The sequence below is a fragment of the Gorilla gorilla genome, chromosome 11 (genome assembly GCF_029281585.2).
Source record: "Gorilla gorilla gorilla isolate KB3781 chromosome 11, NHGRI_mGorGor1-v2.1_pri, whole genome shotgun sequence".
Classification (NCBI taxonomy): Eukaryota; Metazoa; Chordata; class Mammalia; order Primates; family Hominidae; genus Gorilla; species Gorilla gorilla.
Window position 1 is genome coordinate 138542803 of NC_073235.2, and position 12409 is coordinate 138555211.

The following is a 12409-nucleotide window of genomic DNA, read 5'->3' on the forward strand; positions in this document are numbered from 1 at the left end:
AGCCTCCTGTTAGGAAAAGAAAGAAAACCCAGTGTTTTGATGCGTGCCTCACACATCTCATCTGCAGTACGCCAGAGGTAATTTTGGCGACGAGCAGTAAGGAAACCTGAAGTATTTCTCTCCCAGACCCTCCCAGCTTATTAAAAGAACTTATAGACATGAAAATACATTAAAGTGGGCAAAGCGGAGAGAGGGTGAAAGAGATTAACAACCTCCGCTGAATAGAGCCCATTGATGAAACAGGCCTGTGAGCTGCTGCCGACTCTGAAACAAGGTGCCAGGAACTGAAAAGAAGGTCAGGCCTGTCCAGAATTTAGGGGGGAAATGGAAATGTATATTTAAAACTAATATATGCCTGAGTGCTCATTTTCCCCCATTTCTGATTGGGAAGATTTACTCGGGAAGAGGAAAAACGGTTCTGTAGCCGATTACCCAATTTGAGCACCCAAATTAAAAGATTCACTTAAAATGCAGCAGAGACAAGCGAGGCAGCGGAGAGGGGCCCGGGCGTGCATAATGCCTATTGTCTGCGTCTGCGTTTGCTTTTTAATGCCAGCGCCCAGCAAGGGAGCAGGGCCCTCCTAGCGTGCGCGGAGGGGGCTTGGGGTGGAAACGGGGGGAACCCCGAAACAGGCCGCCTTTTGACAGGGGCCTGACAGGTATGGTTGCCTTTGGAGATCTTTTTAGGAAATTGGGTGTTTGCGAGTACAAATTGAAGCAAGCATGCTGTGTGTGTATGTGTGCGAGAGAAAGTTAGCCGTCAGTCAAGTTTTATCTCTTAATGAATAGAGACTGCTGAAGTAAGGGTTAGGTAATTGAGTTTATAATTAATTAGCCATAACCCTCATCAGATAAAGCAGTTGTGAAGAATTTTTTTTATCTCCTTTCTCTCCCCAGGGCCTGCCCTTCTTTGTCCTTGCACTGACAGCCAGCACTTATCTCAGGCCTGCTGGAGCCCGTGCCCGTCAGTCCTCCCCCTGGCCAGGGCCGAGGGGTGGTCAGACCAGCCCGCATTGTGCTGAAGGCCCACAATCAGCCCAGCTGTCCGGGGCCATGATAAATTAGCGGTGGGAGTTAACATAGAGGTGAACTCCAGATCGGCCGATAGCTTGCAGGCCGCTGCTGTTTGTCCTGACTTCAGCGCATCTCTGATAGTCCTTTGACACCTTCCAACAAAGAGGTTACGGGAGGGAGAGCTGGAGAAATGGAGTGCTCCTCCAGAAAGTTCGGCAACTCACAAAAGACCCCTTAATTTCTATAGCGGGCAATTCAGTCCACAAAGGAAGGAAATCAATGAGCGTTTACGCTCTTTCTTTGAGGAGCCTTTTTTTAAAGAAAAAAACATTTACTGGCGCTTTGCATGTTTTGGGTACAAGCAGTGGTAGAAACATAAAACATTAAAATCCAAGATTGAGCGGATCTGTCTTGACTGCGTTTTATAGACTGGATGAGAGAAAAACGGGGTAAAATGGCTCCCCCTACTCTGCTTCAAGATTTGAAATATCTGACTCAGGCAGGTCGAGTGAGGAATTGTTTTAGGAACAGGGAAGGTTGTGACTTTCTTGGTACTGAGTTGGAAATAATGTCAACTTCCTTGTGATTTTAGTTGTTCCTTTCTAATTAACCCCCAGGCAGGTACAGATAAATCTCTCAATACCCTAGGGATGCGGCAGATAGGAAGATGTGAGCCTTTCTTTTCCTCTTCTACAGTCAGTGTTTTATAATAGATAGATTAAATGGAAGTTTTGTTTCTTCTTTGTTAGCAAGACTGATACCACTTTTCCAGACCACCCTATGGTAATTATTTGGGGACTTAAGGCCAGAATGTTTTATCAGATAATATGACTGAACAATGATTTTGGATGTTAATGAAAATTTAATCAGATGAATATATTATTCAGCCTCATTTAGGGAGTAAAGTATGATAAGTGCATCTACAAGTGCTGAAATTTGTAGAACAAATGAGGTCATTTTTGCGAAGTAGGCTGAGAAGCCAACAGACTGATGTGTGTGGATGGGGGAAAGGATGGTTGCTAGCTTGTTTTGGTTTTAAGTGTAGGCTATATCTTGAATTAACTTCGGAAGTACTGTTACTAGCGACAGTCCCTAGTCATTCATCGCAGACTTGTTGTCAGCCTCCCATATGGAGATACTAGAGGCCATAATTGAGCCATACCTAACGATTCCAAGTTTTTAATGAAGCAAATATGGTAAATATGTCCGTTCCAGGCTTTCTTTGAGTGTGGAAAAAGGAAGTTGATGCATAGGCTCATGGGATGACCCCGCCTTATATGACTGGATAAAATCCGAATACTCAGCTAGAGAGAGTGGAGCCCGCCATGTTGAGACAGGCACTCCCCCTCAGCCTCCCCTTGTCTTCCCGGGCTCGTGGGGTCACCTCCAGCAAACCCAATTTGAAAACTGGTGATCAAGTGTTGACAACTCCTGTCACAGCTGAGAAACTTAGGCCTTGTTCAAGGTCACATGGAGAAAGAATATTGCATGGAGTAGACCCCACTCCTCCCCCGCATCCAACTGAACGTGGGCTGTGGTCTTGTTGGCTCCCTATGGGCCTGCTCTCCTTCCCTCTTTCTCTCCCCGATAGATGGGACCTGTGAGGCCTGTCTCTAGCTCAGCTTTGGCATCAGATGGGCCACTCCTGCCAGCTCACCTCCCTGCTGGCTATTTGCCCTTCATCACAGAGGTGGGGGAGGATGGCTGCCTCATTCCAGCCTCAGCTGCTATTGTGGCTACAAAGGCACAGCCAGCTCTACAGCAGGCCCATTTCAGCGCATTATAGGAAACCAGAGGCTTTAAACCCAGACCAGCTTGGAGCCTAGGGCTGCCGCGTCCGCTTACCAGTGGTGGACTTGGGGATGTTTCTTACTCTCCGAGCTTGGCTTGCTTTATCTGTTAAGTGGCAGTTGCTCATGGCAGTGAATTGTGGAGTGATAGGTACTGTCATAGTAGGAGCTCAAAAGTGGCTGTTTCCCCTGGTTTCGCTTGTTTATTAGTATTATTTTCATAGAGGAGTTAATGGAGCAAATGAGAAACAATTCTTTATTCATTCTTAGTTTTGGAGTCTGCATCCTGTACAATGTCCTCAGAAGTGTAGATCGTTTCTGCTGCAGGAGCCCAGGACGTTTGGTCAGCTCTGACTTCGTCACGTAGACTTTGTGAGAGGGAGGGTGCTTCAGAGGAGGGCCCGCCATGAGGTCTGCCTCCTTGTATTTGTTACTTCTGAAATCTTAATGCCAGTTATTTGAAACTAGGGTGACTAATGGACCCTTATTTCGTGAAGGAACAGAAAAGTAGAAAAGGTTTAAAGGCAAAAAAAAGATGAAGGTATTTGTCTGTGATGTTCAACAAACCAGCCTCGTCAGGCCCCAGGTGGAAAACCGGCGTGGTGACGCGTGTGCTGCCATCCCTTGGGGTGGCGCACGGAAATGGAAGCGTGAGGTCATCCCTGTGATCAGTAACAAAAGTCTACCTGGAAAATGGTTACTTTGATTTTCCAGGGAGTGAGTAGTGTGACAGGCATGTCAAAATTAATCATCAGTAGATTTATTCAAAGCTAAAAGTCAACTGAAATTCTAAGTTCTCTTTGCTATACTACATTTAAAGATAATTGCTAAAGTTTCTTTAGATGTCCTTATTCATTCAGTTACAGATTTATCATTTTTCAAACCAAATTCTAAACTGTGTTACGTTCAGTATGTTTTTGAAGTCATAAAAGTTGAGTTATAGTAAATTTAAAATCGAACAATTTCTGCTTTAAATATAGAGTATCATTCTTTCCTTTAGATTCGTTGCCCTGAACTTTTGATTTTGATATTATAAATACACAGCTACTCATCTCATTCTCTTACCTCCACTGTGCTGGGAAGACTGAGAGGCTGAGCAGCAGCTCCACTGAATTCAAGTCAGAGGATGTTTGTTTGAATTGGAGACTGGGTGTTGGTAAATGGGTGACAGTGACAAGTGGGTGATTGGGGACACATCCTTGATCCTCATGCCTTAGAGGAAATGCCTTGTTTACCCTATGGGGTCTCTAGATGCACAGAGGCTACTGCATTCCCAGGGGGTCAGCCTTGTCTCAGAAGTAGTGAGAATATTCTTTTTTTTTTTTTTCTTTTGAGACGGAGTCTCGCTCTGTCACCCAGGCTGGAGTGCAATGGCATGATCTCGGCTCACTGCAACTTCTGCCTCCTGGGTTCAGGTGATTCTCCTGCCTCGGCCTCTCGAGTAGCTGGAACTGCAAGCACCTACCACCACACCTGGCTAATTTTTGTATTTTTAGTAGAGGCAGGGTTTCATCATATTGGCCAGGCTGGTCCTGAACTCCTGACCTTGTGATCCACTCGCCTCGGCCTCCCAAATTGCTGGGATTACAGGCGTGAGCCACCGCACCCGGCCGAGAATATTTTTAAATGTTCATCTCAAGTTAGCATCACTGAAGCTATAGCTTCCTCTCTTTAGTTTGTTCTTGTACCCAGTGATTCACCCAGAACTGTTTGGGTTTTCCATATAAGAAAATGTGATTCGCTTGGTGTCAGTAAGGAAGGGATTCTCTGACTCATAGAAGCAGGGGTGTCACCCCAACAGCACCATGAGGAGGATGGCCTGAGTCCGATCCCTCTGGGTTGGGGCTGCCATCAGGATCTGTACATTCTCATGACCTGTGTGCTTAAACTTGGGCCCTTGAGGTTCCTGTCCTTTCCACATCTAAGCCAGCAGTAGACTCAAACCGAAGGTCCGTTAATGTCCTCATCAATCGTGAGCAGCTCTGTGTGGACCACCTGCCTGTCCAGTACTGAACCAGTTCCTGTGACTGGGGCTCATTGCCTTGGCGTAGGCCACATGTTGACCCAGAGTACACAGGCCAGGATGGGAAAGGGTCACCTTCCCATGCAGAGTCACAGGTCCTGGCCATGAGCACAGGAGTTGGATGTAGGACAACCACCATAAATGTCCCTTGCCCAAGTTGTCATGAAATTTCAGAACTTCAGCCAATGTTCCCTGCTTGACACTCAGACCTGAAGGCCTCCTGCAAGTGCCAGCCACTGTCGTGAGCTCAGGTGTCTGAGAGCACACTTGGTTCCCACTCTGCGGTCCGGTTGGTTGTGGTAGATGTGAGACCAGTGCCTGAAAGAATGCCGCTGTAGGGAAACATGAAGACACACACACTCAGCCACACTGTATTTAATGGGCCCGGATTTGTGTAAGTGATCTCCATGGAGACGCAGGTGGTGAGCCTGAGATGCTACACTTTAGAGCAGGGGTCGTCCACTCCCGGATGGCAGCCTGGTACCAGTCTATGGCCTGTTAGGAACCGGGCCACACAGCAAGAGGTGAGCGGCGAGTGAGTGAGTATTACTCCCTGAGCGCTGCCTCCCGTCAGATGAGCGGAGGCATTAGATTCTCACAGAAGTGCGAACCCTATTGAGAACGGCACATGCAAGGGATCTAGGACGCACACTCCCTATGAGAATCTAGTGCCCGATGATCTAAGGTGGAACAGTTTCACCCTGAAAACCATCCCTCCTCCCTATGTGTGGAAAAATTGTCTTTCAGGAAACTAGTCCCTGGTACCAAAAAGGTTGGGGGCTGCTGTCGTAGATCCTTTGACGAGCGTCCCCAAGGAGACCTCAGACACAGGTTCCTGCCTTGCAGGGTCCTGACCCCGACCCTCCCGTTGCTCACAGTGTGTGTGCATGTCCGTTGAGCAGCTTCCCACCCTGATTGCAGCTGTTCCTTTTTAAACAGAACCTACAGAAGTGGATACACCAAGAACATGGATGCATTGCGTGTCACATGTATACATTGTCTGTTTCTCCACATATACACCATAACAGAAATGACACAGAAGAGCACCTCCTCGGTTTGCCAACTAGCTTTTGTATAGCAGCAAATTCAAAGTCAACTAGTGATGAGGAAAGACTGGAAGCAGCTAATAATAAGCATTCTTATGTAACTGATTTGCAAGAATGTAGTACAGTCGTGATTTGGGAATTGACTGGGTATAAAGAGTTTTCCAGTAAAAGCACTGGAAGAACCAGAGCCTGCAGAAGCAGGCCTATCGCCCTGTGCCACATTTTTTGCCACACTGTCTGCCCATGTTGGGAGTGTGAGGCTTATACCCAGGGCTGCTTCCTGGGTGATCTTCGGGGATTTTCATTTTTCTGGTACAGGACTGGAGAGTTTACGAGATACACCATGACGGTACAGCATTTAATTTAGTATCACCACTTCGGGAAAATGTGTATCTTAATTGCTAAAATCTCTAACTTTGTATAAATTCAAATTGAACGTAATCCATACTATATAGCAATCTTTAACGAATTCCATCATCAACATTACCACATAAAGGAAGTTAAGTTGGGCATATAAAATCGTAATTCAGTAAATTTTTCTTTAGTTAGTAAGCAGATTAGTATTCATTGCCAAGATGCATTTTATCAACGGTTTTGGTAGCGTTAGTTAAAAAATGTAAGGATAATGCTATAGAACATGAACATAACATTTTTAGAGAAGTATACTTATCAAGCTTTTTAGTTGCACAGTTTCTAAGGGCTTCTTACTGATTAAAAACATTTTTACTTATACAAAGTCAGCCTTTTTTATTTAAGATAAGATATTGAGCTTTCAAGTTGGCAAATTGATGGGCAGAACGTATATATCCTGTTTGTACATGTTTGAGTTTAAGATGCAGTAGGTTAGGGGGAAAATGTTTTAAAACCATACAGAATTTAGGAAACAGACCTTTTAACTAATAACTGTTACTGAGAGATGATAAAAAAATGAACTAGTTCACAATGAATTATATTTTGTATGCATGATTGTCTGTGATCATTAATTGATGTGTACTTCCTCTTTGTCAAAAGTTATAATGTATCCATCTACCATGAAAGGTCCCTAGAACATGAAAGGTGGTTTCCCTACATGCCTGTGAAATTGATGAGCAGGGAGAGGCTTACTCATATTTTAATGCCAGCAGTAACAGTGCTCACACCCAGAGATCAGGGGCATCAAAGTTGGTGGTAGCAAGGAGTATTTGCCACTGTAATTGACAAATAATACCCCTCATAAATACTGCCAGTCTTTTCAATTAGTTTTCATCTAAAATTCTGGCTACAAAATGATGGCCTGTCAACTGACAATGGCAAAAATTAATAAATTGTCTTCTAAATAGAATGGACACTTAAGAAAAATTGGGCAGCCAATTTAGCACAGCATGAAGGAAGGGGAACCTTTTGTAATGGTGCCGGGCACTAATGTTGTCTCGATCTTTATTAATGGTGCTCGGCGGCTGCTGACAGTTTTGTTGCTACTGGCAACTTTCTTCATTAAAATTAAAGCCAGCATCAAATTCCATTAGCTGTACTCTGGGCACCTTGCATTTTTTTTTTATACATATTGTTTCTTTTGTTAACTCCCTCTCCACCCATAAGAAGTTGTCAGAGAAGTTAAATGGAAGGAATTGTTTGCTAAGGCCAGAGAACCATTCACTGTTGTTGTGGGGAAATGGCCATTACTGGCCCGGTGAAAACCCCCATCCTGAAATCTGCAACTCTCTCCCCTGCCCTCCACCCCCGCCTTTTGTTCCATCCCCTTTCAAAATGTGAGCATATTACCTCTAAAAACGACACACTATTTTGGATCTGCAGCTTTCAGATAGGAACGACTAATTGGTATGAGGCCTTCTAGTTTCTTATTTTTTCTGAGCAGTTTTTAAAAAAAAAAAAAAAGTTCCTGCTTCCTGTTTCTAACTGTATTTCCATAGCTGACTATACCTTAACACAATAGTAACTCAATGCTCAGAGAGACTCGCATTTGTCCGGAAGGCCTTAGAGTTATTTTCCCGAAGGCATTACTTTTATCTGTAGAACAAATTTCAACCTTTGAAGGAAAAAATCGAGCTTTGCTGAATAAGTTCTGAACTATTGTCTGAAAAGCCGTTGCCTGCCCTTCACAGCACTGTGTGCAGTTCAAAAGGCTCTGAAATGCCTCCGCCCTGGAGCTGCTCCTCTTTCGCCAGCAAGAGGCAACAAACAGCTCTGATTTTAGGACAACTCAGTTCTTGGCTGTGCGCAGCGCCTTCCACCAGCAAGCAGAGGTTGTATGGCCACTGCGAATGTCTCTTGTAAAGGAACTAGGCTGGGATCACCATCCCCATGGGTTACCTTCCCCTCCCAGCCCAGTCTCATAATTGCTTTCTTCTGTCCTCAGTAATGCTAAGTTTAGGGGCTAAACCTTCATCTCAGTTTGTTTTCTTCTTCTCCTCCTCCTCCTCCTTTTAACTTGTATCTTACACTGAAAGAAACAAATACTCATTAAAACAGTGAAAAGATAGTTGTTAAGCAACAAAGGAAAGGGCATTATACCAGAAAACATACACTGAGAAATAAAAAACATAACTTTATCTCTGAGCATCCTAGCACTCAAGGCAAAAAGGAAGATAATAATGCTGAGCTCTGCTGGAAGTCATTACGTAAGTGCGTTCGGTATTTCCTTTAACTCTGTTCTAACTTGAAACCATAATTATAATTACCTTTTTTTTTTTGCCTCAAGGAGATGGCTTATGGATTGAATATGAGGATTACCTTTTTCTAACTGCACAGCTTTCTAGTCACCACTGTCTCCCCATACCTTCCAGTCTCACATCACAGATAAGTATTTTATTAATGGTATCTAGGATAGTGTTAACTGGAGTCTAACAAATCCAGTATTGTCCTTGTGAATCTTATTCTCAGTTGTGGAATTTCTCAAAAATATAGCAAGTGACTGAGATTCCAAACAGTTCATAATTAAAGACAGTACAATGTTTTGCTTTACAGAGAAGTGGCAGTAGTGCAGATTCTGTTTTTTTGTAATAAATGTTTCTGACATTTTAATAGTGAAGTAAATTAATCAAATAATTGCAGGAAGATTCTGCTATTCAGCCGTTCTTTTTTGAGTAATCTTAAATAATTAAAGGAAGAACAACATGCCAAATGATGGTTCAATTAGCATGTATAAAAATAAATATTTACCAAGACTGCATTATTTGCCAAAACGGAGATGTGCAATTATTTAATATTGTTGATGGGACCCATAAAACAAATAGTACCAAATCTCTCCCTGTGTACGGCCGTCAGCCTCCAAGGGCTGTTCTCCCACTGCAGACACCCCTCCTCTCACCTCCACAATATCTGAACCAGGCAAGGAGACAATTGTTACTTGATGACTGAGCCCACTAATATGTTACAGGAAATGGGGCATGAAATACAATACTTTATATATAGTATGTACTGTGTGAGTCTTCCATTGAAACAAGGCCATTTTTAACTTACTGATACAATATCTGCAGTGGTTCATCATTCGATTGTCCTGATTAACAGTCAACTTCTATAGAGGGACCATTTGAGTAGTTTTTTTTAAAAGTGATAAATCAGAGGATTTGTTCAACATCACTTCATCCTCTTCTTTAAATGGTAATTGGCACTTGGGAACTTGGGAGTGAAATAAGGTGTGGTCTGTTTTATGTGGTCATTTCCAGAAGTGCCGTTTTTACCACTGCTGTGCATTTCATCCAGACTTTTGAAATTGGTAAAGGTGTCACAGGCACCATTGAAATCTACTCCCTCATCAGGGAACACACTCTTGTTGATAGCAACAGCATCCAATCTCTGTTACAGCCTCTAAGTTGGAACAGAGAAGGCTTTCATAGAGGACATTTGGTGGAAATGAACCACATCCAAGCTGTCCCATGTTAACTGTCACCTCTGTCACCCACATGCACCACCTGTGTTTAGCAGGGCAGCCTCTGCCTGTGATTTGCAGGGAGCGCATGCTGACAGCTCTCTTCCCTCTCCTTAGTTCCAGGAAGGTCCAGGCAGTTGAACTGACTGCTTGTCTGTAGAAAGACCCACTGTGTCCCTGGTGGACTGGTAGGTACCCTGATTCCTGCTTATCAGGGGAGTGATTCTGGGCATGACCCTTCACCTTCTCTATGCATATCTATATCTTACCTCCATCTGGTCACTAGTTCCAGTAACTTGGCATTTCCTTAAATGAAACATTAACATCTGTAGAAAAGATCTCTCTGACATGTTAGATGTAACATGAGTTAAAAAGTCCCATTTGGGAGGAAGAGAACCATTGGGGACCCTGCCCCGTGGGGTTCCTGAGTGTCCTGGGCACCTTTGCTTGAGCTCATTCTTTTCGTCAGAGATCAAAACCAGGAGTGCCTCCTTCAGCTTGTACTACCGGATGGCTTAGCACCTGGTGAGTGAGTGTCTCGGACACTCAGAAAGAAAACTGCAGGAGTGCATTAGACCACTCAGGGGCCCTGCTGTCCTGGGTGTTCATCCATGGCTCCATTCATCCATGGCTCCGTGCACGTGCAGCCCGGGACCATGACTCTGATTCGATGCACTTTGCTTTCCAGAAGCACAGTTTGTCTTCTAACTTCTAATCAGTTTGGGATGGTATTCAAATTTCCAAGAAATTAAATTATTTGTAGTAAGGAGTTATTGCCAGTAGCAGTGGTAGCGGTCCTTGTCATCATCATCAAAGTGGCGGTGGTAGTAATAGCAGTATAAGGAAATATTTGTGCTGCTCGTAATGAAACGTGCACATGGAATGTTTCTGGAGATCAGGGCCAGATGTAGGGTGCATTTTCCGTGCCCGTTCTCATCCGTAGCAGAGACTGCGTGGAGTGCTGTGTTGAGAAGGCTTCGGAGGCTCAGGTGTTGCAGATGCCATCTGCCATCACCATGGGGTAGGGCAGTGCAAACTGCAAACTGTCCCAGGTACCTTTTAGCCATTCTTGGTTTAAGTCTTTAAGACTAAAATTGACACATGGCTGTTTGTCTGCATAAACCTTTTTCTTTCTTTAATCAGGAGGAAAGTGAGTAATCCTTTTCATTTCTCCAGTAGAACCTCTAGTCCATGTCTGAATTGCCTTCACAGACCATATGCACCTCTGAACTTCCGTAATAGATGTCAGGATCCTGAGGGCAGCCCTGGGTTGTTCTTTATGCCTCTTCACATCTAGGGTGGTGCTGTCCACCCACCGTGCGTGCATTGAGACTGTTTGGGTTGCTTTGCTCTCTGGTGAGATCTCTGTGAGCATGCTTTTTCTAATCTCCTCTGCTCTGTGTAGGGCAGGGCATATGTATGTAGTTATCATAATGGGATTTGGAGCCCACAGACAATGTGGCTTCCCCTTTACTGCTCACTGGTTATATTACCTTGCCCAATTATTTAACCTCCATGAAACTTTTTACCATTCATGAGATTTGTTAGAATCATTCAGTAATTCATTCATCAAATACTTTTTGAACATTTGATATTTGCCAGGTTATGGGCAAGACGGGAATGGTCCCTACTGTCCATAAGCTCATGATGTAGCAACTAAGGAGCCAGATGGCAGGGGCATCCCACGTGGTCTGGGAAGCCCTGTCAAATGGAAACACAGTGCCAACCACAATGTGATTTCCATTTTGCAGGGGCAGGTACATTAGAAAAAGTGAGAAGAAATAAGTGAATCTGCAGTTTATTTTAATATGCTTTATTTAACCTAGCATATCCAGTGTTTGATCATTTTAGCATATAATCAATACAAGAAGTTACCTTGCGCCCTACAGAACCTTCAAAATCTGGTGTGTGGTTCACCTATATAGCACCTCACAGCTGGGACTGGCCTCCCATCGAGTCCTCAGTTGGCACATGTGGCTGAGGGTGGCCCTGTGGGATGGTACAGGGACAGCCTCCTCTTTGAGCTGGGGATGATTTCAGCTGACCAAGAGACAGATGCTGGCTGGGGTTAGGGAGGTGGTGTGAGGTGGGCCTCCTGGGCCCGAGGTCATCGAAGGCCCCGGTGGGGAGAGCACATGGCTAACTACAGGTCGCTCGCCAATGCAAGGCAGCAGCATGGGAGAAAGCCCTGGTGTGAGGCGGAACACCTGGTTTGCAGGCTGAGGATGTGCCACCTGTGGGACACCAGGTAGTGATGTCTGCAGCTGTGGATGAGACCTTCTAGGGGAAGAGTTAACTCGGAAAGAAAGGAACTCTGAGCATTGAAGAGTCAGGTGGATGAAAAGTTGCCAGAAATGGAAAAGAGAAACTAGAGGGAACAAGGGAAGTGTGTCATTCAGGAACTTTCTGTATTTAAAAGTGTGTGTTGGAGAGAAAGGACAAATCTTCTATGCGGAGGACTTGTAAATATTTTCCATAGATATAAAAATCGACTTCATAGCTTGCCTGGTGTGCTCCGTTTTGACTCTATAGATCTGACTTGAATGCGCAAGTGGGCCGTTCCCACGTGATTTAATAAACAGTTGCTGTAGCATGTGTAATCTTCGCAGTGACAACAATGTAGGGATCATTTGCTAGAATAAAGCAGGAGCAGCGGGTTCTGATTGTT

General features: G+C 44.4%; 1 protein-coding gene across 16 annotated transcripts in view; it reads left to right on the plus strand.

Annotated features, from left to right (window-relative positions):
• The window catches only part of AGAP1 (ArfGAP with GTPase domain, ankyrin repeat and PH domain 1), a 636895-nt gene that overhangs the window by 356614 nt on the left and 267872 nt on the right, over window positions 1–12409 (plus strand). The window contains exon 10 of one of the 16 annotated variants that reach the window (XM_004033404.5): window positions 898–1080. The exons of the other annotated variants lie outside the window; for them this stretch is intronic. Within the exon in view, the coding sequence (XP_004033452.1) occupies window positions 898–1065 (168 nt within the window). The 3' untranslated portion in view covers window positions 1066–1080. Of the gene's footprint in view, window positions 1–897; window positions 1081–12409 lie in introns of those variants that run through there. 16 annotated transcript variants of the gene reach the window in all.